Source organism: Meleagris gallopavo, chromosome Z, assembly GCF_905368555.1.
Source record: "Meleagris gallopavo chromosome Z, MGAL_WU_HG_1.1, whole genome shotgun sequence".
In the NCBI taxonomy this organism is placed as follows: Eukaryota; Metazoa; Chordata; class Aves; order Galliformes; family Phasianidae; genus Meleagris; species Meleagris gallopavo.
Genome location: NC_139435.1, coordinates 39,783,203 through 39,809,909, shown reverse-complemented (window position 1 = coordinate 39,809,909; position 26,707 = coordinate 39,783,203). Strand labels below are relative to the sequence as shown.

The window sequence follows — 26,707 nt, the reverse complement described above, 5'->3', positions numbered from 1 at the left end:
CTCTGAGTTTGTGACGTTTGATCGTACTGTAACTGAACAACATAGCAAGAACTGGATGTCCATAGTTGAGTATTGAGAAACATTTTTGAATAATTTGAGTTTTTTAGAAAGTATAAAATATCACTGTAGGCAACTTGTAGTTATGTTTATAGTTGTTAAAGCCTGAATTAGATAATTCAGAAAATCTGCAGCATGGTTTTCATAGATGTTGAAGTTTTTATGATCATATCTTGTGAGTTTAGAGTTGGATACGGTTGTGTGCACTTGAAATCCCCTGTTTTGTAGCCAACAAGTTTTGGAGAGTTATTACTCTTGATAAAATATACTTATTTCCAGTTGACCTAACTATGTGTACTTCTCTGGGTGCTTCTAAAGTTGCATGTTATGTAAGATATGTTTTGTAGCAAAAGATCTCAAAAAGCAAATGAGGGCATTTGAAAATGAGGGTATTTAAAGTTTCCATTATAAGCTGCACACTGTATTGATGTTAGAAGTACACTTCAGTGTACTTTTGAGCATGTACACATGCTTCTGATGGCAGAAGTACATTGTGTTAAAAAAGGTAAAGAGAGGAGAATATGTTCAATGTTTTTTCTTCTGGTTAGCAGTGCTTCCTGACCCAACCAATATAGTCACAGCTCTGGCAGAACTCATGCTAAGTATCAAATTCCACTGGCTCCTACTAAGCTGACTTCTTGATTTTTGCTTTAATTATAATATCAGGATTAGATCTACTAAAAGAGATGCTGACAGATACTGACATTTTCATTTCAGAATGGATTTCTTATTAATACAGATTAAACATTCCACTTTCTTAGACAATAGAACTTGCTAGAAACCCTGCAATGATGCAGGAAATGATGCGAAACCAAGACCGAGCCTTGAGCAACCTTGAAAGTATACCAGGTGGATACAATGCTTTGCGACGTATGTATACAGATATTCAGGAGCCAATGTTGAATGCAGCGCAGGAACAGGTGAGAAAAGATCACAGATGCCACTGAGAATAAATATTTTTAAAAAATGAAAGAATATAAACTATGTAACTTCTCAAATGTGTACTTGACAAAGTTTTCTTGAAGATTGAATTCACAGTATGGCCTTTTCTCTCTGTTGAGGGGAGAGAGAGAATTTTTATTTTTTTTATTTTTTTACATCTTCTGTGCTCCTTTAAGCTTGAAGAAGTACAGATATTGTGTTGTGGGTCTGAGAAGATATTTTGAAGTTGATAAATTTCTATATTAAATAAGTTACTACATAATCTAAATTCTTTTATTTCTTTGACTTATAAAGTTATGAGCTCCAGGTAAGTTAATAGAGGTGGATTTAGTAATACGTAACCTAAAATGGGAGAAGACTTTAATAGTTGTAAACTGCTGTAGGATATACAGACTTATCATGATGAAAATACAGTGTAAGAGAAATTCTACTTTCAAAAAGAAGTGAGACTTTATTTGGAAAGACTACTTTTTTTTTTTTCTCCATATTTACTCTTAATTTACTTTAGAATGGTGAGTATAACTGATCAAGAGCCATCAACATTTATCTTCATGATAATTTTGGAAATGTAACTTGCGGTTTATAGCAAACTTAAAAACAATTTGCTTTAGTGGATGAAACATGTTTGCTTTTCCTTCCTTTATAGTTTGGAGGTAATCCATTTGCTTCTTTAGTAAGCAATGCATCGTCAGGAGGGGACAGTCAGCCATCTCGTACAGAAAATAGAGATCCATTACCAAATCCCTGGGCTCCTCAGTCCAGTTCTCAGAGTTCTACTACAAGTACCAGCACAAGTGGTGAGAACACTGACAGTACTAACGTTGGAAATAATACTTCTGGCAGTACAGGACAGAGCTCAACCATACCAAATTTGGGACCTGGACTAGGAGGTGTGTTTGTTATTGCAGTTGTATGTATTTGGGAAATTTGCTGAAATGATTATTTTATTAGAAAGAGAAATTTTGATTCAGAGCCTTTATTTCTTTAGTGCAGCACTTGATGAGTGTCAAAGTCTTCTGTATAAAAATGTGAAAAGTAAACTAAGAATGGTACTGTGTGAGTATTGCCTTAAAACAACAATGGTAGGAAATCCCTAGAAGAGTGATGGTGTTTTTCCTGTTTGCAGGCAAGCATGAAAACAGCTGATGACTTACAGGCCTAGTGTTGGATACAGCATTTTTCTTATTTTTAGGAGACAAATGCATCTATGTATGCAAAACCACATTAAAGTGCATTTCAGGAACTCATTTGATAAGATGTTTAATAAAGTGACCTTTTACCTTTTACTTTTTTTTTTTAAGCTGGTATGTTCAACACACCAGGAATGCAGAGCTTGTTGCAACAGATAACTGAAAACCCACAACTTATGCAGAATATGTTGTCAGCACCCTATATGAGAAGCATGATGCAGTCATTAAGCCAGAATCCTGATCTTGCAGTACAGGTAAATGTGTCTGGTATAGTGATATATTGATGTACTGTGTGCATTGGCTTTTATTTTTTAAAATTTGTTTATATGATAGTTTAATTTTCACTACAGAGTAATGGTAGTTGAGCAACAATCCAACACTTGTCTGCAGTGAATGGCCCAGTTTTTCAAGTATGTTAATGCCTAACTCACATAAATTATTACCAGGTTACCTTTAACTATCTGTTGCAGTGAGTTTCTTCTGTTTATAGTTGGACATCTGCCAGGCATTCTTCTGAAATAACTTGTCAGTTTGTGTATGTTTTGTGCAGCCCTGAACTTGTGACCTAGTACAAGAACCAGATAAAGAAAACAAATGCTAGTACATTAAAGTGGATCTGGTTCCTTGTAAATAAATAACCACAGTAGTCTGAGATGAGAGAAGTGAAAGGGTAGAGTTGGTGCTGTTTCTAGGTGTTGTTCTGGTTTTAATTGCTTACCTCTGGCTCTTGCTTGCTATTGAATTACAGATACTGCTGTTCTGTGAGTAATATCTTAGAAATGTTTTCACATTTCAGTTAAACAAATAATAGTCAAAGTCAAATGCTAAACAAAGATAGTGTTTTATTTTCTGTATTGAATACTGGCTTGGATCTGATCTTCTGCAGATGATATTTACGGTGAGACTATCATTTAGATATGTAGCAGAGGCTGAGCAAAAGTGAGTCATAATATGAATGAGATTGTCTTGACAGGGATCTGGCAATTTTTTCCACTTAAGAAAAGATAGCAGAAAAAAAAAAAGTCCCTACAGTGTCCTTATGCTGCTAGTTCATAACAAGTTTTAGTTGAAAGAGGTGGTTGTGTTTGAGAGTTTGAGTTTTCTTTGATTATTGTATTCTTTATCATATTCTCTATGATTCATATTTTTAAGTAGTCATCTTTAAACCCACAGTGGTTTTTACTGCTTGATCTTTGAATTTAAATATTTTTGTCCTATAGATGATGTTGAATAATCCTTTATTTGCTGGAAATCCTCAGCTTCAGGAGCAAATGAGACAACAGCTTCCTACTTTCCTTCAGCAAGTAAGATGAGATACTAATGCATTCTCATTGGCTTTACACACCAAGTTGTTCCATGATAAATAAGTTCTTGCTTGGACTCTCCACCCTTTCAAAAAGTTAAACCTTTTGGTGGATATCTTTTGTCTATGATTGGCACAACTGTTCAGATTTACTCTTGCTTCTGTGCTTAGAAAGAATTATTCATACTGCACTACAGCTGAAGAATACTTTTTTGCTCTGTGATTTGTTTTGTAAATAAAGCAAAAATACTAGTACTTTTTTCCATGGAGTAATCTTTCACTGTGTTTTTCCTACCACTGTAGGAAAAGCCACTGCTGTTCCACCCCACCTTAAATATCTGAGTAAAGGCATTTTGCAGTGTGCGTAGAAAAACCCAAATCAGCTAATGCAGAGTAGACTGGGTTCTGAAAAAGCAAAAGCCTGTGAATTGCTTTATGTTCGTTGTGAACACCATTGTGCTTCTTGCTTGGATGTCTCCATGATTTTAGCTGTCACTGTGAATAGCGGTACTGTGCTCTTTTGAATAAGAGTAAACAAAAATATTGGGAATTTAGCACGTAATCCAGTTGTATAGCTTCCATCATTAGACAGTCCATATAAATTTGAGTAAATGTGCATTGCTCTTACTGCAAGCAAGCAATGTTACAAGTAAAATAACATACACAGGAATTACAATAACAACTTAATTGTTCAGAATAAATGATTTAAATTGTTTTAACTGTGTGAATGCCTGTAGTGTTTTGTAATGTCACTTTTTTCTAATGACTGATGAACTAACACGATTCTTATGTTTTGAAATCTGTGAATAAGTGCTCATTAGTGTAGATACAGCAGGAATCACTATTATGAGCTTTTTCCTTTGATTACTTCCTCACGTTGGTATCACCTTGGTATTTATGGTGCAGACAAACTGCTTCTGTCTTCACTCTGGTTCAGATGATTTACTGCATTAGGGTGTGAAGTAAAGTGGAAAAGCTCTTGAGTTATCCTCAGAATGTTGATAATATTGCAGTTCATACTTCCTCACTTATCTTTTGGCTTTATATGGTTGGATTGGGTGACAAACTATAAAGTGTTTCTCTGTGTAGGGGAAGGCATCTTTTGCAATAAAGGGCAGTTATTCATAAGAAGTAGGAAAGTTCAGCAGTGAGCTACTCTATCTGCAGTTTCATGAGTCTTAACAAGAATTGCCGGTACTCAGATAAGGTCCAGGTCACAACAGTATTCTAGAAATTATTGGGCCACCATTTTCTGTAAAAACAACTCTGAATATTGTACAGGAAGCCACAGTTTAAAGATTGTTTACCTAAACAGAATAATTACAGCAGCTTACTTTGAGGGGCCCAAAATGCTTTCTTCTGAAAATTATAGATTCACCAAGGTTGGAAAAGACCTCTAAGATCATCCACTCCAACTGTCCACCTACCACTACTATTTCTCATTAAATCATGTCCCACGATATGACATCTAAATGTTTCTTGATCACCTCCAGGGTTGGTGACTCCACTACCTCCCTGGGCAGCCCGTTTCAGCACCTGGCCACTCTCTGGGAGAAATGTTTTCTAACAGAGAACAGGTTGATTAAGCAGGACCTGCCTTTCATGAACCTATCCTAGCTGAGTCTGATTCCTGAATTGGCTTGCACGTGCCATGTGATCTGCTTTAAATGATCTGCAAGATTTCGGTAGACTTTACTAGCTATTTATTTAGTTACTCTCTGACTATCAGGAAAATAAAAATCCAAGAGATGAACAGAGAATGTTAACAGATAACAAGACTTAAGTGCAGCTGTGCACTCATATTCTAGACTAGACTTCTTAATGCCTTGCTCTGCAGTTCTGCTCTGGACCAGAGGAAGATTGACCTTAGAATGTGCATTTCTTCATGAATCAGATGTTTTTGCAACAGAATAAATTTGGTCTAGTCGCCAAGTAAAGGCTGCTAAGATTTATTAGCCTGTCTGCTGTTAGAATTAGATCTAGCTACTAAAACTGTCTGACTTGTAATTGAAACAAATAGCTTTAGCTTGTGAGTGGCATCTGTAAGCAGAGGTGAGGGTAAGCTGTTAGTTTTGATCTTGTCTCTGAAATGGTCTGATTTCAGGACATTTAACTTCAGGAGTCAAAAGGATTTGCTTTTTAAGTTGTCTGTGGATGTGAAAACACAGTTGAAGTCACAGTAAAGGTCCTTTAATACTGTGAATTTGCTTGTATGTTTTGTAGTATATTTGTTTCCATTTCTATAGCCTGCGAGGGAATTACAGATATGACAATTTATGCATATGTGCATGATTATAATTCAATGGTCTGAGTTTAGCTAGGAAATAAATATTTTGTAACTTTTTATTAGATATAATGAAATTTGACTAACAGTTATTCAGTGTTGTTGCTTACCAGTAGTGTGACATAAGAGACTAATTCTACTAATTCTAGAATGATGATGGGCTAGGACACTCCTTGGCTTTGAAATGTGATAGTCTTTAGAAGTGGTATTGAAAAATATTATTTTGCTATACTCCTTATTTGAAAGGCTTTGTTCACATCAGGGAAAATTCACTGATCACTTCCTGTGAAAGTTTTCTCAAGAAACCCTCCAGACTCTGAAGGATTTTGTTTAAATATTCAAATTTAAAATGAGAAAACAAGTTCTGAAAGCATATCAGATTCTGTAAAACATTCAGTGGTTAAAAATTAGCACTGAGTGCTTGTATATGATTCAGTCACAAGTCTCTCTCATTTTCTTAGATGCAGAATCCTGACACCTTATCAGCTATGTCAAACCCAAGAGCAATGCAGGCTTTACTACAGATTCAGCAGGGTTTGCAGACTCTGGCAACAGAGGCACCGGGACTTATACCAGGGTAAGACTCAGTGTCACAGTTTTAGAAAACAACTTTTCTCTTACTTTGTGTTCTCTTGTGCTTCTTTTTACAGGTAGAGATTTTATCATGTGAAAACTCTTCGTTTTGTTGTTTTGTGTGGGTTTTTTTTTTGTTTTGTTTTTTTTTTAGTTTCACTAAGCTTGTTTTGGAATGTTTAATGATGCAGTACATTTTTTTTGAACAGTGATGACTATTTTCTTTGTCTTAGTATGTCACCTATTCTGCGTTTGACAGAATTTTTATAATACATAGGATTAGACATTACAATTACGCGTGGGTTTATTATTCAATTGACTTATTTCTGTTTCTGTCACTTGTGCAGATTTAATCCCGGTTTTGGTGGACTGGGAAGCACTGGAGCTCCTACAGGGTCCAATGTACCTAGTTCTGTTTCCAGTGGCAGTACAAATCCAACTTCAGGACCTGCTGAACCCAGTCACCAGCAGTTTGTCCAGCAGATGTTGCAGGCGCTTGCTGGTGCAAATGCTCAGGTAAAGTACATTATTGCAGACTAGATTTTTTTTTTAATTATTCCTAAAGTTTTCTCTTAAATTAAAACAAATCTGAGACTTAGAGGAGAGCTCAGAGTACTTCTGCTATTTAAAAAAAAAAAAAAAAAAAAAAAAAGCAGAAGCAGCTTAAAAATGGCATTGCAGCTGTGCAGGTAAGTGCTAAAAAAATAATTAAATTTGAGTAAAAATGTCCTCTAAACAGTTAATCCTTTTAATATACTCATCTTCATACCCTTGAATTTCTGAAATGCCTTGAATGAAGCAAATTGAGGTGATGAGGTTTGCTGACAGGTGAAATGTGTGCTCAGACAAGAACTTGAAAATATAGAAAGCACAGATGTTTGTTAGCAGTGCTGTCTGTTACTCTGTAGCTGTGACAGCTTCTGTCCAATGCTTTAGAATAGCCACACTCCAGTTATTTGGATTCTCCATGAATTGTTGCTTCATGGACATTCTGCAGGTCCAAACTGCAGTATGTCTTCTTACACTGTGAAGACTTGGGCTACCAATTGACTATTTTGCTTAGTTGTGCTTCGGGAGAAGCAAGTAGTGGTGAGGGGGACTTGTTCTAATTTGGATTGTCTTTCTGTTGGCTTGGAGCAATGTGCTTGGAACTTCTACTGGTAATAGTTTCTTGATGGATGAAACTGTTGAATTAGAACAAAAGCGTAATTAACAGTAGCTGCACAAGTTCTGTGCTAACATCTAAAATCTCACTGATTTAAAGTGACTTCTTAGTATTATTCCAGCACATTATTTTCATATAGTTGTTCTCATTCAAAAATGCTTTTGAATTGGAGAATTTTGCTACGAGTTCATGAATGAGTAGTATTGACCTGTAAGGCACAACTGTGAGTTTGCTTTAGGCTGAAGCTTTCCAATAGTTAGAATTCTGGTTACTTAATCAACAAATACTTGGAAGATTAAAAGCAAGTTGACTTTAATACCAATAAAAGAAAGCCTGAGACATTCACCATTGCTAGCAGAGACATCATCAAAATTCTGCTGCCTGACATTACTAGTTTGAACCATTTCATTTCTTAAATTATCTATATTTACTTTATGCTTATTTAATGCATACTTATATTAAAATATTCAATATAAAATATGGAGGAAGAAGGGGCCAAATATAGATACGCAAATAATCTGTATCTGTAGCTATAGTAAGAAGTAACTCTTACATCACAAACATACCAAATTCTTTTTTTTCCTTTTCCAGTAGTTTAAGAGTGTCATGTAAGTGGTGCAGAAGCCACTATGTTTAAATCTAGTACTTTGCCAAATGTGTACTATGGATTTACAACTTGAAATTTTATTCTTAGCAGTTCCAAAATCCAGAAGTTAGATTTCAGCAACAACTGGAGCAGCTGAGTGCAATGGGCTTTCCAAACCACGAAGCAAACCTGCAAGCGCTAATAGCAACAGGTGGAGACATCAATGCAGCTATTGAAAGGCTCCTTGGCTCTCAGCCTTCATAGCAGTGTTTCTGTAACTTGAAAAGTAATTTATTTTTGATAACAGCTCTTAAATCTTTAAAATACTTTTATTTCATTCTGACTCTTGGGATTGTCTTGTTACAACTAAAATCAATCTACATTTTAAGGTGGAGTGCAGTAGTTTTCTGCAAACAATGGGGATCAGTGAATTTTCTCAGTTATTGCATGCATCACACATCTTCTGTTTTGCATTATCTGTGATTTTTGAAACTATATCAGCTTTCACAGTTGCGTAAACAGGTTTTGTATCACTTGCAACTGTCCAGTTTATTTCCTGCTTAAACATTAGCCTTGAGTAGTAATTTAATGTAGAGTACAAATTAAAAAGAAAAAAAATTGATTGAAGCTATAATTTGTGGATACCAATACTTCTTATTGTGATTTCAGCATGTACTTTTTTTTTGCTAGCAGAACACTGTAAGATTTATACCACTTGAGTAATCTACCATTTTTGCTTTAATTTGAAAAAAGTATAAACACAGTATATACAATGGAGACAGCTCATTTCTAGAAATTTACACGTTGCAATAGAATAAAATTATAAGTAACCAAAAAAGCCAGGAAAAGAAAAGTCGTATGCCATGTTTTCAGTGTAGAATATTCCAGCCTCTTTGATAACCATCTCAGCAAAAAAGCTTAGGCAAGTTCATTTAAAATACTGCAGTTAATGTTCTGGTTATCTCTTTAAATCTAATTACAGAAACTTGCATTGTAAAATTGTCTTGATATTCACAAAGATTAATTGTAAATTACTTTAATTGTTGTGCAAATTAAAGAGGTACTGCCTTGTGCTCAGAAAAAGTTTCTGAGGCCTTTTGGTTTGTTTCATTGAGATTCTAACATGTATTGATTTTTTGTAATTGGAAACATCAGTCTCACACATTGTCATCATGTGATACTCTAATTACTTTCAAGCTCCATGGAAAAAAATACTGTATATCTTCTGAGGTTTTACTGGTAGTAACCTCTACTGTGCACAGAAAATAAATAAATACAAAAATCTTTCAGCATCTTGGCTTGGTGTGTTTGCAGCTGATGATTTGGAATTTGAGATTACAGACATCTCAACAGCTGTCCTGGGAATATTTACCAATTTGGGGCTATGATTTGTAAAGAACTCTTTGAGTATGCCCTGAAGGGAAGAGTCTAAGTTATCTGATATTGAAGACTGCTACTTTATTTAAAGTTGGGGTAACGCAATAAAATACACTGCTGTGTGATACTGAATAGCATTTGCTTGCATTTGTGTAGTTGTGGGCATTGTCACTGAATTCCTATAAATATTGGTTTGAATAATCTTTTGATGGTAAGTATAACTTTAGTTTGTTTAAAAAAAACATTGCTTGCAAATGGCTTAAAATTATTAGCTAGAATAAAGATGCTAATCAAGAAGCTGGACATGAGCCAGCAGTGTGCTCTTGCAGCCTAGAAGGCCAACTGTGTTCTGGGCTGCATTAAAAGAGGAGTGGCCAGCGGGGAGAAGGAGGTGATTGTCCTGATTGTCCCTCTCTACCCAGCTATTGTGAGGCCCCATCTGGAGTACTGCATCCAGGCCTGGGGCCCCAGCACAGGAAAAATGTAGAGCTCTTGAAATGGGTCCAGAAGAGGACCACTAAGATGATCAGAGGACTGGAGCACCTCTCCTGTGAAGAAAGCTTGAGGGAACTGGGATTGTTCAGCTTGGAGAAGAGAAGGCTCTAGGAAAACCTCATTGTAGCCTTCCATTACTTCAAGGGAGCACATAAACAGGAGGGGGAATGACTGTTTACAAAGGTGGATAGTGATAGGACAAGAGGGAATGGTTTTAAACTGAGACACAGGAGGTTTAGGTTAGATATTAGGAGGAAGTTTTTCACACAGAGGATGGTGACACATTAGAACAGGTTGCCTAAGGAGGTTGTGGAATGCCCCATCCCTGGAGGCATTCAAGGCCAGGCTGGATGTGGCTCTGGGCACTGGTCTAGTGCTTGGTGACCCTGCATGTAGCAGGGGGGGTTAAACTCGGTGATCATTGTTGATCCTTTTCAACCCACGCAGTTCTATGATGAAGTTTCCATAAAGCAGTTTTGTAGGCACAATCTGCACTATTTGACTCATAGGAGTTTGTTGTCCAGTAGCCTTGTCTTCTATTTTGCCAGTAAGTAGATAGATAAAATACTGTTGATACATGATACTGAGAAAATCTATTGGTTAGCCAGCCTCTGCTTTTAGATTAAACTCCCATGAATCCAACATCATAAAGTAGTAAATAAATCAATTAATATTGAACATACTGGTAAGATGAGCTTTATACAACCCAAACCTTTTCAAATATGTTTATTTTGGGAATGAAACTTCTATTTTCTAACCCAGTGGTAATAAATCCATATGGTATCCAACCTTCACAGTGGCTTAGGTTGGTAGCTTCCATTGCATTTGACTAGAAAGCTGTGATAGGGAAGTAATTGCAAGCAGTGTCTATAGAATAATCACTACCCTTTAGCAGCTATTGCTGCGGATAGCGTCTTGATCAGATTGGTCTCAAGCGGGGAAGCACGACAGTACTCAATATGAGTGATCAAGCTTCACTTTATTGTTGCACACACAGAGTTTATATATGATTTCAATACACACGTATTCACTTACTATTGGTGCACAAGGTGGGCGGCTAGGTGGGCTGCCTAGCTTCAACCAATGCTCAGCCAGCATTCACACCTGCCGCCGAGCTCATCTGCTTATCAGCCCCCCACATATCCACAGAGCACAGCTGCGGATGTAGGCCTGCTGTTTACATGCTGCCCCAAGGATGTTGTGACTCCCATCTTAACTCCTAATGTTTTCTCATGGGTATGCACTCTGTGCTGCTGCACCAGTCATGCTCATACACAGCCTCATGTCCGCCCTGCTCTTGCAGCCATTCCCCAAAAAGCTGTTTTTGCAATAGCTTTTTGTTAGGATCTTTAAGTAGTTTTACTTCACCTTATACTGTGCCTTACTGGGATCTTGCCTTAAAAAAAACTGAGTCCCCAGATCATTCATAAGATACATGCTTTTAAGAACACAGTCTGTAACAGCCAGACAGTCTACTGTCAGATGAAAGAGTGAGGGTGAGCTGGGGAAAAGAATGCTTTTTTTTAACCAGTGAATCTATATTGTGTGGATGTTTTCTTGAGACAACCTCCATCACCACTCTCAAGTACTTGAGGTACACCCTGCAAATTAAGACCTTGTATTTGAAGTGAAGTTCTATTGGAATTGAAAAAAAAGGTGAAGTTTGACCTAAATTATACAGTGATCCCTTGAATTAAACTTACTTCCTAAGGTATAGCCATTATTTATCTACTACTAAGTAGTAACATCGTTAACTTCCTTGTAAGTAGTTGTAGAACAGTGACTATCTACTATATAGGGAGAATGCTACTTTTGTCAGAAAACAAAATAGCAGTAGGTGAAACAAGGTTTAGAAGTGCCGTCCCATTTTATTACCTCTTCAAAGGCAAAAGAGCACACTTGGTAGTATAATAGTGTTACAATATTCCCTTTCACTTCTCCTGCACCAGTATGTGTTGTCCACCTTCCTGCCCTTCCTTAAAATTCTCTCTTCAGGAATACCTCGCCCATTGTCCATTATCAGTCTTACAGCTAACTCAGCACTTAAATATCTTGAAGTCTGTTGATGGCCTTTTGGACTGGGAAAAAAGGGTGTGTGTATCTGCTTTATTCCTTTTCATCACACTGAACCAATGAGATCTGATGCAGCTACCTATCATGAACTGCTGTGCCTGGACATCACACTGCTGCTAGGGATGGTGATGGTAACGTGCAAAAAGAAAAAAGGGCTGAAAGTCATGAAAGTGTTACCTACGTTACCATCTTATGCCATTTAAAAAATTAAAATCTTTTCAGAACATTCAAATTAAACAACAGTGCTGGAGTATTCCTGGGAATGTGACAGCAAGATGGGAGGTTTGTAAAGGATGTTTTCCAGTTCCTTTGGGTTAGTGTCTGCATAGTAACAGAACCATCTTACTTCAGAATTGAGCTGGCAGGCGACTGGATCTGTTCCTTTAATAAGTTCCCTGTGCAGTTAGAGAGGGCCTGCTATTGGAATTTAACACTTTTCTTTCTTCAATATAACACTGCAAAATGTGCATATTTTTTATTTGTAGTAGGTACATGGGATGTTACAAACTGTAATGTGCATAACATACATACTTAAGAAAGAATTGCATATGCCTTCTGTAGAGAATTTATACTCACGGCTGAGACAGGAAAAGCAATTTCCATTTCCAGATGTTTCTTCCTCATTTTTTTGCTGCCTTTGTTAAATTAATTTCAAAATATGGACAGAAAGCTTCCATCCAAATAATTGGAGCTAAATTGTAATAGAACATCCCTACTAACCTGCTAAATTCATTTTATTTATAATAATAAATGTGCATATATATGCAGAATTGTTTGTGTACTTAAATAAAACTTATGTAGAGGGATCACTCTGGGATCTTCCCCTGCACATGTGCACAGCCTCATTAAAACTACGGGAGCTGCTGTGTGTGGTTAGCATTTTAGGTGACAGGTTGTCTCCTCTTTCTGCCTTGATGCACAGAGTATAACAAAACAAAAGTAATCCCTTCTTGTCTTTCAAACTGTGATAGCACACTACTTACCAGGTTGAGAACTATCTCTTAAGCAGTATCCTCAAATGGTGGAGCTGGGATCCAGATAGCCCTGAGAAATGAGAATCCAGTGATCCAGTGTTCTTTTCAAGCAGCTTCTGCATTCCTGCAACCTTCACATGTGAACAGGCCTACAGGAACCCAGCAGGAGTTCCCTGTAGTTGGGGAAAAAGCCAACCACTCTGCAAACCATTATGCATTTAGCACTGTCAAATTCAGATATGTAGCACTGTGATGATGGTTTAAGAAATTGGATATCACAACAGTTTGGTCCAAAGTACAGAAACCTTGTATTTGCCGGAAAAAATAAATCATCTGCCAGATACAGCCAATGTAAAGTTGCCCAAGAGCCTTACAAAGGTCCTTTTCTAAATGAAAAGAATGCAGAAAGAACACCTATTGAAAGTAATGGATTCTTGGCTTTTACTCAATTTTGATTTTGCTTTTGAGTGGGGCAGATCCTACTTTTTTTTTTTTTTTTTTTTCTTTTGGTCTGTACCTGTTTCTCTCTGGGATAGAATGAAGCAGGGGAAAAGTTCCCTCTGTTCTGAAAACCTGAGAAATGCAGGTGCTTGGCATTACCTTTAGAACAGGGTTCTGCGAAAAAAAGGGTGCATTTCCCTTTCAGCTGCTGACTGCCTGCTGCCCTTTCTTGGAAATGTGAGGTTCTTGTGAATGTTAGCTCCATTAAATGTAACTAGATTTAGATGCTGATTCTAGTTAATGGGGAGGCAAGAATAATGGAGCGTAGAGGTGTCTTATTTTAATGCAGAGATGTAGGTGGGAATTGCTAAGGACACAACAGACTGAAGTACTGAGCTACAGTAGTGGAAACTACAACTGTCATTCATGACATAATTGGCATGTTAAATAGTTCTCTTAATATCCTTCCCTTTCAGTCTCATTTGAACTGTGGAAATATTTTGTTTTCTAAGTTAAAGGCAAATACATTAAAGATTAAAGAATGGAAATGCTCCTGTTATTGAAGATAGAAATAGCCATACTTGAAGTAGTATGAACTGCAAGAAAAAACACACTTTGTTCAGAAAAAGCAGACTTCCAAGCCAAGGCTTTACACCTGAGAGACTTGGTAAATGTTGAGCACAATTTTCTGTTAGTATCAGCTAATCTATGAGCATGGTGTGAAAATTCGAGTCTAGCTTTTGAAGCACTCATGCTTGAAAACAGTGACCAGTTTCCTCCTTAATTTGAGAGTCTAAATCATGACTGCAACAGGATGCAACTGCTTTCCCATGCACTGTAGTGTCCTAAACCTAGTCTGTTGCACTGGGGGGAGGGACGAGGAGAGAGCGGAAGGAAAAAAAGTGGGCATAAATCTGTAATAGATGGCATATAGCAGATAGTCTTTGTCAAAAGCAGAGGTACCACAAGAGGGTGCCATTTCTTTGATTTCCATAGTGTCTAATCACATTCCTATTCTGGGTCACTTGGTCTGAGGCTGATAAAAAGCACCCAAATGTCTCTTGCATGTAACTTTGCCTCTGAGAGCTCACAGTGCTCATTTACAGCACTGATTTTAAGGGCAGGAATTTGTACTAATATACCACAAAGCACTGAATACTAACACAAAATGAGAAGGCAAATGTTTTTCAGCTTGTTTTCAGGTAAAAATAACTCCAAAGGTACTTTGAAGCATCATGCTTGTAATTCATCAACCCTTCTAAAAATTCGCATGACATACAGACTAATTCATGTGCAATAACACATAAATATGATGCTATCAGGTCTGACTCATGGAATCTTTCCTACAGAAATTACCTGCAGAATTTTCATAAAGTTAGGCTAAAAAAGTATCTTCGGTATTAAGATGTAAAGAGTTATTTTAAAAATCCAAACACAACAAAACAACACCTACATCTTCCAATCTTAATTCCATTGAGCTAGGTAACTGTATTTGGAAATCCCCACTGAAAAGGAAAAAAAAAAAAAAAAAAAAAAAAAAAAAAAAAAAAAGGAAAATAATAGAAACACTCCTAAGTGTTAAAGTAGTTGTATGAAAACATATCCATAAGAATGTATTGGAGTAGGCATAGCCTGTGGTGGGAGACTGAAGTGTGCCAGAAAAGAGAAAGGGAAGCGAACAAATATTTAAAAGAAGAAAAAGTCATTCAATCTTGCATCCAGTGCTACTTCACTATTTGTCTCATTATATACTCTATAAAAATATACACTTTGTACATGAAAGACACTACTTAAGAGCCACTATGATGCCCCTGATATTTCATTTATTTCCATAACTTTTCATACAGTTGTATGTTACTTCACCACTACCACCACCATGTTTTTCCATCTGTATCTTCCAGCTTGGTACTCTTATTAAAGAGGTGGTGAGGTCTCACTGCTCGGGGATGTTGGCAAGAACAAAAACACAGAAACTAGAGTGTTAAAAATCTGTCAGTGAGACTGCGACAGTGTCAGGCATGGAACATCATTATGTGTATTCCTGTCTTCTATGCTTGTAGGAAAATAAACATACAGCTTTTAACAAAGCTATAAATTAATTAATCACTTGTTAGATGTGTCTGTCTCCATGTTTGACAGTAAAAATTGAAAAAGAAATTCAATTTTTGTGCATGATCCTTGATGGGAATTTCAAAAGCAGGCTATGTTTAGATGTTTTATGTTCACATACTGAGGCATTTTAAAGTTACTGACAGTTTTTTAAAGCTTCATTTTTCATGTCTTTTATAGAGTCATGATAAAAATACCAGAGTAGCAAACCAGTTCTTAACATTGTAATTCACTTAAACATTGGGAAAAAAATAGTTGCTTTGATTAACTTAAAAAGAATTAAAGTAATGCTTCATAAACAAGATATTGCTAAGGGAATTTCTGCATGTATGACTTAGAAACTTATTTTGGAAAAGCCTTACCCTGAAAAAATGGCTTTCTCAATCTCCAGCACTATCTCAGGAAGAGATTTTTCTAGACTGACAGTAATAAAGCTTTCTGGCGCGGTAGGAGGCTCCAGAGCATCAAACTGAGATTGGAGTAGTTTCAGTGGCATGAAATGTCCTCTCCTCTTCTCCAGGCGGTGAGCAATGAGGTCTGTAGGACCATCCAGATGAACAAAGACGATATTCAGTGCTGCATTTTCTCCTGGTTTCTCTGACTGACTGTTTCCAATTTCAGATGCTCCACTGACTAATATATGTCTGTAGATTTTCTTCAGTGCTGAACAGGCTAGAACTGCATCTTGTCTAGATGATTCTTCTCTATCAAAAAGGACAACAAACAACACACTGTCATGAGAGACAAGTCCTGTATCCTTGTAGAGGACAGTTTTGGGAGTACTGGGCAGGCCAAACCAATGCCATGTACTTCCACATGTCTGCAATTATGCTTCCATTATGCAACACTGCAATTAACACATTGTTGAGTTGATTTTTGGAAGTTTCTGGAGTTAGGCAGCAGCTTTGGGCTGGCATGTTACAAAACACAGTGGATCTAACATAATAATCAGGACAAACTTCTCAGGAAATTAACCCACGCTCTAACAAGATAAGATCACTTGGTGTGCACATGGAAGCAATGGCCACTGTGCAAAGCTAGAGCAAGAAGAGTGTGAGGGGGAGATCAGATTCAGAGGAAGCTGGCTACACATGACATTTTTGAAGAATAACTTCTGAGATGATCTATGTAAGCAAAATTCCATACACTTTGGAAAATAAGTGGCTGATGTTACACAGAGTGATTCCCCTTCCATCTACCCCTAATTGATTCTGTGATCCAAGAAGGAACACAGCATACTGGCAGCAGACTGTAAGTTAAGGGCAGTTGTTGGCTGCGATAATCACCCTTTCCATTTGCAGTAAAGGTGCGAACAGGTGAAATGAGCCACGACAAGCTGTGCCAAGTGCCAATCTCCATGGTTTTCAGCGGGCACCTTGCCAGACTAAATCTCCCCCTCTCTTTATGTTTCAGACCCTAGGTGCTTCTGAATAGGCAGCAAATTGCCCCAGAAGTTGAGTGCCAGCAGTTTAGCAGACTTCTGCCACATGAAACTCAGAAAATGCATTCAGTATCCAAGTTATTGAAAAATTAAAAAGATATCTGATTCTGGTGATAACTGAAAAAAAAAAAAAAAAGGATAAAACCAAGGAAACAGAGTGCAAAAATCAGTATTTGAGCATTCTATAGAACTCTTTGAAGCTTCACAAAATGGTTGAGATTGGAAAGAGTCTCTGGAGGTCATCTGGCCAAAATCCCGTGTTCAAGCAGGGATGCCTACAGCAAGCATCATGTTCAAACAGCTTTAGAATATGGATGAGGAGTCCACCACCTCTGGGCAGTCTGCTTGCTGTTAGAGCTCAGTCACCCTTACAGTTCCTCTTATGTTCAGGAAAAAACCTCTCAAGCTTCAGATCATGCCCACTGCCTCTTGAACTGTTACGGCAACCACTTGAAAGAGTCTGGCTCTGTCTTCTTTGCAGTCCCCGCTTCAGATATACAGCCGCCCTGGTGAGATCCCCCCCACACCTTTAGGCTTCACAGTCCCAACTCTCAGCCTTTCCTTGTAGGAGAGGCAGTCCTGCCCCTTCATCTTCACAGTCCTTTGCTGGGTTCTCTCCAGTAGCTCTATTTTGTACTGGAAAGCCCAGAACTGGACACAGTACTCCAGGTGTGGCCTCACCAGTACTGAGGGGAAGGATCACCCCTCTCCACCTGCTGGCAACACTTCTGAAGCAGCTCAGGATATTGTTAGACATCTTAGCAGCAAGAGCTCATTGTTAGTGTTCAGCTTTTTGTCCACTGCGACCTGCAGGGTTTTCCTGCCAGGCTGCTTTCCAGCTGGGCAGCCTTCAGCACGTCTTGGTGTTTTGGACTGTTATTTTCCAAGCACAGAACTACAGTTCTCCTTGTTAAACTGTCAGTTCACTTCTCCTGACTGTGTAAGTTCCTCTGAATGCCAGCTCAGCAGTCTTGCATGTCAGCCACTCATCCCAGTTGGGTCAACTGCAAGCTTGCTTCAGGTATAATCTTGACCCAGATCACAAATGAAGATGTTGAACAGGATCAGATTCAGTCTCTACCCATGTAGTACACTTCTAATTACTGGCATCCAAGTAGACTTTGTGCCACTGATCACCAGCTTCTAAGCCTGGCCTCTCATACAATTTACAGTCCAACTCACCAGCCCATACTTCATCATCTTCTCTATGAAGATCCCATGTGAAACAGTGTAAAAACTTCACTTACATTCAGGTAGACAATATCTACTGCTTTCCCCTCATCTACTAAGCCAGTCATTTCATCATAGAAGATTATCAGGTTTGTCAAGCATGACAACACCTCTGCAAATTCACACTGACTACTCCTGATTCCTTTTCCTGGAAATGGTGTCCAAAATGAATTGTTTCATCATCTTCCCAGAGATCAGGGTGAGGCTAACCAGCCTGTAGTTCTCTCTCATCTTCTCCTTTGCTCTCTTCTTGATTATAAAGTGTTAGTTACTTTTACTATTTGTAAAGTATTGTAATAGTAAAGTATTATTTACTTTGCTATTACTTTCTTCCAGTCATGAAGCACCTCTCCCTATTGCCATGATTGTTCAAAGATCACTGAGAGTAGCACCAAAATGACATCTGCCAGGTTCCTTAGTGTTCATGGGTGCATCTTGTCAGGGCCTATAGACTTGTTAAATCCACTCTGCTCAAGTATTCTCTAATCTGAGCCTCTTCTACCAGGAGAAGATCCTCCTTGATCCAGACTTAACTACAGGAATCCATGGAAAAAGCCTGGGATTCGTTAAAAAAAAAAAATGTACATCAGTCTTCCTAGTAAAGACTAAATTAGGGGAGGCTGTGATACAGCCTGTGTCACTACCACCTCTGCCCCAGTCTGATATCAGATACATTTTCCCTGGTCTTTCTTTCACTACTTATGTACTAACAGAAGCCCTTCTGATTAGCTTTGTCGTTCCTCAGCAAATTCAACTCCAAACAGCCTTTGTCTTTCCTTTCCAAACAGCATCTCTGCATCCTTAGACAGCGCTTCTATATTCTTCCCAGGTTACTTGTCTCTGCTTTCTCCCTCTGTATGCTTCCTCATTATGCTACAACTTTTCCAGGAGCTCTTTGTTCTCCCACAGGCCTCTCAGAATTTCTGGCTGACTTTGTGCTTGCTGGGGTGGACTGCACTTGGGCTTGGCACAGTGATTTATGAACATCAGCAAGTTTTTCTGGGCCCCTCTTTCCTCAGTGTCTTAATCCCATGGAATGCTTCCAAGCAGATTTTTGAAGTAAACTCTCCTCAAGTACAAGATTGCGCTCTTGCCTTTTACCTGTTTTATCCTCTCAGGAACCTGAATGCCACCATCTCATGGTCATTGCATCTAGGGCTGACTTTGAGCTTCACATCTCCAATAAGCCCTCCCTTGTTTGTATGTATGAGATCCATCAAAGCATCTTACCTTGCTGGCTTGTCTGTCACTTTAGTCAGAAAGTGTTACTGATGTTCTCCAAGAACATTCTGCATTGCTTATGTCTAGCTGTGTTGTTCCTGTAGCAGACACCCTCTACATTGCCAAAACATTGGTTTGCTCGTCAGTCCTCACCTATAAGCTCTCAGCTGGCTCTTCAGCCAACCCCAGGCTTTATGCACTTCAGCTGCTCTCTCACATAAAGGGCAGCTACTCGACTTCCAGGCCTCGCTTTCCTCCAGTGCAGTATTCAAACCATTTGAGGCACACCACCAAACCTCCATGATTCCAACAAGATCACAACCCCGCAACTTCACACAGTTCCCATGTTTATGTCTCATGTTGCACACATTAATGTGCAGACATCTCAGAGGCACTCTAGCATTTCTCAGAAAGGGTGTGTTCCCCCCTTCTTTTTCTCCTCCAGAATCATTCCCTACTGACAGTTCCTTGCCTACATGCAAATGCTTAAATTGAAACCAGCTAAGCCCCATCTTGCTTGCTTTTTATTCTCTGTTATTCACATCACTCCAGGCGCTGTTTTTGTCAACCTTACCCTTCACAAGACTGCTGATAACTCTCTCTCTCCCGTCATTCCTGCTTTAAAGCCCACATTTCCAGGTTAGACATCCTTTGGGCAGACACCTTTGCCTCTTTAAAGCTGAATGTAACTCTCCCTACCTGATGCTGATTATCCAACAAGATCCCATCATCAACGAAACCAAAACACCATTGCCAGCTTCACAACCAATTGTGAGAATGCAATTTCAGTGTCTTCCTTCTTACACCATTTGTCTTTTATTGGACAGATTGAGAACACCAACTGGGCCACCATGCCCCTGATTTTTCTTTACAAAGCAGTAATGGTTTAGCATAACGTATTAAGTTAAAGCCAGGTGAGTTTAAAGCTACAAATTTTACTATTCTCACCTTCAAGTTCAAGAAAACTCTGTATTACCTTTGTCTCTGAGTAGCGGAGCTAAGATTATTTGAGGTTAGAAAGTACATAATTACTATAATCCAGAGTTTAATAAAAAGCTGATCACCTGACAAATGTCTGAATACAAATATCTCTAAAATTTTTTATCCTACTATTATTCTCCTTGTATTCCGTGTTATGCCCTTTTAAAGTAGGTAATGTTGGGCTTATTGTCCTTGAAATGATCCACAGATAGGAGAAAAAAACCAAAACTATTACTAGCAACAATTTTCCCAAAACTATTATTCAAGGATTATCACACCCTTGGAAATTATTACGGCACCTTAGATTATTGAAAATTGAATTTTGCAGCCTTTACTAGCTGCAAAAGTTTTTACACTACTGCATACATTTGTGTTTTGGAGCCTTTTTTGGTCTTATTTTTTTATTTATTTTGTCTTTAACCCAAAATTCTTTCAATCTAGAGGTTCTCTTACCTCCTCAGTATATCATGCAATGCACAAAGCCATGGAATCCTGTCCTAGAAACAAAACAAATTAGTTCAAAGTTGTAAGTGAAATGCATTTGAAAGAATCACTTTTAACATCTGGAGCATTTATTAGCATTAATATGTATAGCCAGCTCATTTCTCATTGTCATCCTTCCTAATATAGATTTGCTATCACTGCTGCATCCTAAGAAATGCAAGGCATATTATCGACATGACATTTTTAGGGGGATACTACTTGTGATATTACAGACACCTGCAAATATCTTATGGAGTAAAATGTTTTGAAGAACAGATAAATTCTCTCGTACTGCTACAATATAGTTCAAATGTAGTCTGCTCTCAGATAGCAGCTTACATAGCTTGAATGGTTATTTCTTTTCCCTTCTCTAAAAGGTTGAGGCTTTCAGGAACTACTCCAAAGTGTTAAGACAGATCTAAATTTAGTTATCTGCAATAACTGTATAATTTTTATGCCAGAAGCAACCACAACTAAATGAACTCATAGCCACAATTTTGCAACTCCTTTGCACAGTAGTTTGGCAAAGGCAATGTGAGTGATTGATTGGCTTCTTAATATAATCTGTTCTTAAAACTTAAGCTCTCAGCAACTTTTGTCATACCAGCTGAGCGGTAAACTATTGATCCCATTTCACCTTTCTGTGCAGCTCTTACTGGATGAGGGTAACAAATGAAAATATGGGATAGATAAATGCAACATTTTCTTGTTATTATGATTACAAGTTCACTTTCCACTGCCATTCAAGAAGACCTTTATAATTCTGCACCACTGATGTTACAGAAGAGATACTTGCTTGGCACCACACACCAGTAACGCTGATCATTCAATTATGCAGTTCTATTTTACATGACAATGGCTTTGGTGAACTTCCAGCCAGATGAAAGTTTTTAATAAATATTTAGAACATTTTTTAATGTATTAAAGAACTTCCATGTTCAGCCTTATATTGCTAGAGGTTTTCTGGGAAAAGTTCTTAAAACTCATTTTAAGCAAGAGCACATAAAAAAAAAGTACAGAGTAACCACTGCAGTAATTTAAAGTGATTACTTCAACAGAGAAACACAAAGACCTTTGTGTGTCTTTATGTACTTAATTCAAGGCAGAAAATATGTAATCTAAAGTTCCATGTATTGATGTAGAGGAATAGCTTCCTGGGGTGCCAAAGAAGAGCATGGCCAGCAGGTTGAGGGAGATGATCCTCCCACCCTACTCTGCCCTGGTGAAGCCCCATCTGGACTACTGTGTTGAGTCTTGCCTCCTCAATTCAAGAAAGAGAGAGCCCAGCAGAGGGCTGCAAAGATGATGAGATGATGTCTGCAGCATCTCCCTTATTCCCTTATGAGAAAAAGCTGAGAGACCTGAGACTGTTCAGCCTGGAGAACAGAAGACTAAAGGAGGATCTTATCAGTGCTTATAAATATCTAATGTACAGTCAAATGGATGAGGACAGGCTCTTTCCAGTGGTGCCCAGTGACAGGACAAGGGGCAACAGGCACAGGAAGTTCCATCAGAACATGAAAACTGCCTTTTATACAGTGAGGGTGACAGAGCTCTGGAATAGGCTGCCCAGAGATGTTGTGGAGTCTCCTTCTCTGTACTTATTCAAAACCCATCAGGACAGTTTCCTGTGCAACCTAATGTAGGGTACTTGCTTTAGCAATGGGTTGGACTGGATGATCTCCAGAGGTCCCTTTTGACCTCTGCAGTGCTGTGATTCTCATAAGCTACAGATATACACAATCAACCTATGTTTACACATGAAACACAATTTTTTTGTAATATGATTTGCCAGAGGCTGCAAAGATAAAGTACTCTACTCTTTCAGAATTCATAGAAATTACCTCATCATTTAGTGGCATTCCTGCTGCCATCTTCTTTTTATTATCTGGAGAATGATAGTCATCTGCATCATAGAATTTCCATCCCAGCTAAGAAAAAAAAAAAAAGAAAGAATAAAGGATCATTCGACCAAATCAGATTAGGATAGATCCTATTAAAGATCCCAGAATTAATCAAGACACCTAAAATCTAGAGGCTTCTTACACCTCAGCATGAATCACCATTAATGCAACGACTTTTACCACAACTAGGAGCTTGGAACAACAGCAATGGTTGACACATAATGGCTGTTCCTTCAAGACAATGTTGCGTTGGCAATAGCTGCCCAAACCGGCTTCAGTGAGCAGGCAGAACTGCACCGTGAAGCTGCCACTTTTGCAGCACAACTAAGTGCCAGTTGTCCAAGAGCTGTGGGTTGCCAGACAGAGAGAGAAGCTAAGCAGTAGTGACATCGGCAGAAGAACAGAATGCAGCCGTACCTTTGCTGCCAAACGTGACCCAACCGTGGTTCTGCAAAGAAGCACAAGGAGCTCGTTATTCCAGCACCTCCGAAAGACAGAGCTCCCAGAACTAAACTTATCTAGGGACACAAATCTTTATTTACAGCCGTAAAACAAAAGCGGGCGTGACTACAAGCCCACACTTCGAAGAACCAAACCAGAGCGCTTCCCTTCCCCACTCGTGCCGCGGTGCAGAGGCTGAGGCCGGCTGCGGGGGATTGGCTGTGCCTGGCCGAGCCGCGGCCGTTCCCTGCCGCCAGCGCCACGCCGGTCGCACCGCAGACCCTCGCCCCGCCGCCCGGTACCTACTTCCCGGAGCCGCTCACGCCCATGACCACCACCAGCACCATGGCGACCCCCGCCGCAGCCCCGCCCGTTCCGCGCGGCCCTCCTCTCCGCCGCCACCGCCTCTCGGCCCGGCCCGCCCCTGTCTGCGGCGGGGAGGCGGACACGGAGTAGTTGCGGGCGGATCCTGGCCGGTCGGCCGAGTCCCTCAGCTCGGGCTGCGGAGGCCGCGGACGTTCTGCCACATGTCTGCGGGCGGGGCTCCGTCTTGGGGCCGAGCGGCTCTCTGGGCGCCGTCCCGGGCAGCCGCTCCACGTCCCGCTGCAGCCGAGCGGCACAGAGGCGTCCCACTGGCAGCCCTCCCCCGCATTGCGGCTCTGCAGGCGGGCCGGGCGCTGCTGCGTGGTGTTCCCAGCGCTGCGCTCACAGCTCCCTGGGAAGCGCGCGGCAGTTACCGCTCCCGCTTATGTAACGACGTCTGACAGGAGTGTAGAGCGTGCGCGGTTGTTTGTACATACCGCGTCCCCTTTACTCACGGACTTCTGCCCTTCCATCATAATTAGCCCATTGATCCGCGCCGCGGTTACCTCTGCTCCCTGTGTTTAAAGGCTTCACGAGAGCACGCGCTGGTTCCACTGCCCCGCCGGGCGTCCCGTTCCGCTCCGCGTTGCTGCGAGAGCGGCTCCGCCTGGCGGCTGGGCGCTGGCATGGAGCGCTGCCCGGCCGGAGTGGCGAGGCGAGGAGACACTTGTTGCTCGCGGACGCTTAGTTTGAGTTTAATCCAGAGAATTCACGCTGTGCGGCCGTGACTTCAAATGTCACTTCTTCCAGTGCAGTCTCTATAGGAAAACGATCATCATCGCTTTCCTATCTGGCTGATTTTCAGCTTTTTATTGTCACTTCTCCTAGAGTTTGATCGCACCTAAATCTAGGTAAAGTGATTGCTGTCTGCTGCTGGGGAATGTGGTACGGCAGCAGCTAGGAGTAATAGATCTCCCCTGTGTGATTGGTGACAGCATCTTTGTGGAAAATGTTGCAGTCTAGGCAGAGCACACAGATGACAAGAACAGGTGAGTGGAGCAACTTCTTTTTTTTTCTTGATTTTTAGCAAGTGTTGCAGTATGTATGAGTTGCAGGGAATAAAAGTTAAGAAGCTTAGGTAGAGAAAGCTGAGGGATCGGCACTTGGCTGGGTGTGAGGTGTCTCAGGCCTGCAGCTTGCACTCATGTGCTTGATTGCAGCAAGTGTAACGCCAGAGATACTGCAGTCATTAATTCCTCCAGCTCAGGTATCTTTGCTATGTGAAAGTGGAAGCATTGCTTTGCTAGTGGGCAGGGCATTGCGGGTTTTTATGTGTTTTGGTTGGTTCAGTGTCGGTGGGCACTTCTAGCGACTGAATGTCTGGAAACTGCAGTCCAAAGTCTATGGAAAGGTAGACATGCACTCAATTTGCTAGCAGAAAAAGCTCAGCCATCTCACATTCCTAAAAGAATAATGGCCGGCAGGTGGTGAAAATAGCTGCCCCTTAGCTGACACTAAAGCACAGGAAGAGGAAAGGGGTATCCAGGAAAAACTGCAACAGTACTTGGACACCAAGGGTAATTGTGTCATAGTGAATGCTCTGCTGCAACTGTATGAGCCAACTGCTCTTAGGGGCCACATTCATCAACAATAGATAGTAGATGGTAAGTATGCTACATTACAGGTACTGAACTGTTCCACAATAGTGCTAGTTCTCAATGCTACTCATGCAGTCATTGTTATTTGGCACATATCTCATGCCTCTGCATGAGAAATTGTGGTTTGATATATAACAAAAGAGGTCTTAAATGAACAAGTTTAGTGATACAATATAATTAATAATACTGATCTATCTGATTACATTTAAAACTTCTGTTCCAAAATTCCTTTTCTGGTTTCTCTCATACACATTGATAGAATGTTCTTATTTTTCTTTAGTTTACAGCAAATATTTAATAGATATTGCAATTAAAAAATTGGCTTATTGAAATGGTTGTGAGAATTGAGTTTAAATGAAAATATCTCTGAATATATGTTTTCTTTCCATTCCGTTCCGTTCCCAGTTCTTTTCTGTTCCTAGTTCCATTCCTTTCCCAATTCCCCTCCCTCCTCCCTCCCCTTTCATTTCTCCCTTTTTTTTTTTCCCTTTCTTTTTCCCAACCTAAGTGGTTGTGAAATTAATAGGTTCATGATACCCTGAATATATGAAAGTAAAACAAACCTCAGAGACCTAATAGCAGGGATGATTCTTAACAATATATATAATATTCTTCTTCTTTACTATACTTTTATATTAGTTCCTTCTTTGAAGGAGTAAAATTACTAAATTTCTACCAGTTAAGCACATTATATCAACAGTTTCTCAAATAGAAGCCTTTCTCCAAAATTGGGATGATTGAGTCAACCCCAGTTTCTGAAACCAGAACAGATAATGGGACTTTTTATGAATTGAGCTGCAGAAGAAATTCTGAAAGTACATTAAGTATCTCAGTCAGCAAGAATGTTTTTCCTTTATGGAGCACTTTGGAAGTGTTATGAAAGATAGATGTCTTTTTTCTTTTTCTTTCCCCTGCTATCTGTCTCTGTCAATTCAACTGAGATTTCACATACCTATTAAGACTTTCTCAACAATGAGCCGAGTCTTCCAAGTTATTAGACTATCATCCAAACAGCCAGTCCTCAAATTACTGACAGACCACGATGATTGCTTTAAGGTCCAATCTGAATACAAATTATGCTTTAATAGCAGTATGATTGTGCTAAAGTAATTGAATTTTCCTGGCATCTTTTCAATTTATTGGCTGATTAATCATGAAGCAGAGGAAGATGTTTCTTTAAAATGAGAATTCTTGGGATACAACAGTGAACAAACTTGGAAATACCTGTGGTCATAACACTGGAGTCATTACCACAACTGTTGTTCCCACTCCTGAAATTAAAATATTAATTCTTCTGTCACAACAATATTTAAGATTTTGTTTACTGCCTACTCCACCTACCATGCATAACTGGTTTTGTAATAAATAATCGCAACTTTGCCTGGTTTTATTGCTACAAAACAGAAGAATGAGTTTCTCAGACATCTTTTTCTTATAATGCATAACTTTACATCTTGTAAGAAGCTCCATGCCAAG

The 26,707-nt window shown here is 39.4% G+C and overlaps 3 protein-coding genes across 12 annotated transcripts in view; 2 read left to right on the top strand and 1 right to left on the bottom strand.

The window, feature by feature from the left end:
• Window positions 1–9,384, top strand: part of UBQLN1 (ubiquilin 1) — a 29,059-nt gene extending 19,675 nt beyond the window's left edge. Inside the window, exons 5-11 of one of the 2 annotated variants that reach the window (XM_085212510.1) lie at window positions 819–977; window positions 1,646–1,889; window positions 2,301–2,443; window positions 3,410–3,493; window positions 6,238–6,353; window positions 6,697–6,865; window positions 8,212–9,384. In XM_085212510.1, the coding sequence (XP_085068636.1) occupies window positions 819–977; window positions 1,646–1,889; window positions 2,301–2,443; window positions 3,410–3,493; window positions 6,238–6,353; window positions 6,697–6,865; window positions 8,212–8,364 (1,068 nt within the window). In that variant the 3' untranslated portion in view covers window positions 8,365–9,384. Of the gene's footprint in view, window positions 1–818; window positions 978–1,645; window positions 1,890–2,300; window positions 2,444–3,409; window positions 3,494–6,237; window positions 6,354–6,696; window positions 6,866–8,208 lie in introns of both variants that reach the window. The other variant, XM_085212509.1, reaches the window with a different exon arrangement.
• A 1,552-nt stretch (window positions 9,385–10,936) lies between these two features.
• Window positions 10,937–24,276, bottom strand: IDNK (IDNK gluconokinase). 5 transcript variants are annotated; one of them, XM_085212519.1, is made up of 6 exons: window positions 24,140–24,276; window positions 23,247–23,277; window positions 22,770–22,856; window positions 20,896–20,939; window positions 15,932–16,273; window positions 10,937–13,089 (listed from the first exon to the last, which is right to left on the bottom strand). In XM_085212519.1, exons 1-6 carry the CDS (start codon window positions 24,259–24,261, stop codon window positions 13,047–13,049), a joined length of 669 nt encoding a protein of 222 aa, XP_085068645.1. In that variant the 5' UTR covers window positions 24,262–24,276; the 3' UTR covers window positions 10,937–13,046. The 5 variants fall into 5 exon arrangements, with proteins under 5 accessions (XP_085068645.1, XP_085068649.1, XP_085068648.1 ...); XM_085212523.1 differs by lacking the exon at window positions 24,140–24,276 and adding an exon at window positions 24,071–24,120; XM_085212522.1 differs by lacking the exon at window positions 24,140–24,276 and adding an exon at window positions 23,573–24,015.
• Window positions 24,277–24,417: 141 nt separating this feature from the next.
• FRMD3 (FERM domain containing 3) overlaps window positions 24,418–26,707 on the top strand; it is a 152,640-nt gene continuing 150,350 nt past the window's right edge. For 3 of the 5 annotated variants that reach the window (XM_085212513.1, XM_085212515.1, XM_085212511.1), the window contains exon 1: window positions 24,418–24,622. The gene's annotated coding sequence lies outside the window, so the exon portion shown is untranslated. Of the gene's footprint in view, window positions 24,623–25,090; window positions 25,238–26,707 lie in introns of those variants that run through there. The other 2 variants (XM_085212512.1, XM_085212516.1) reach the window with 2 other exon arrangements.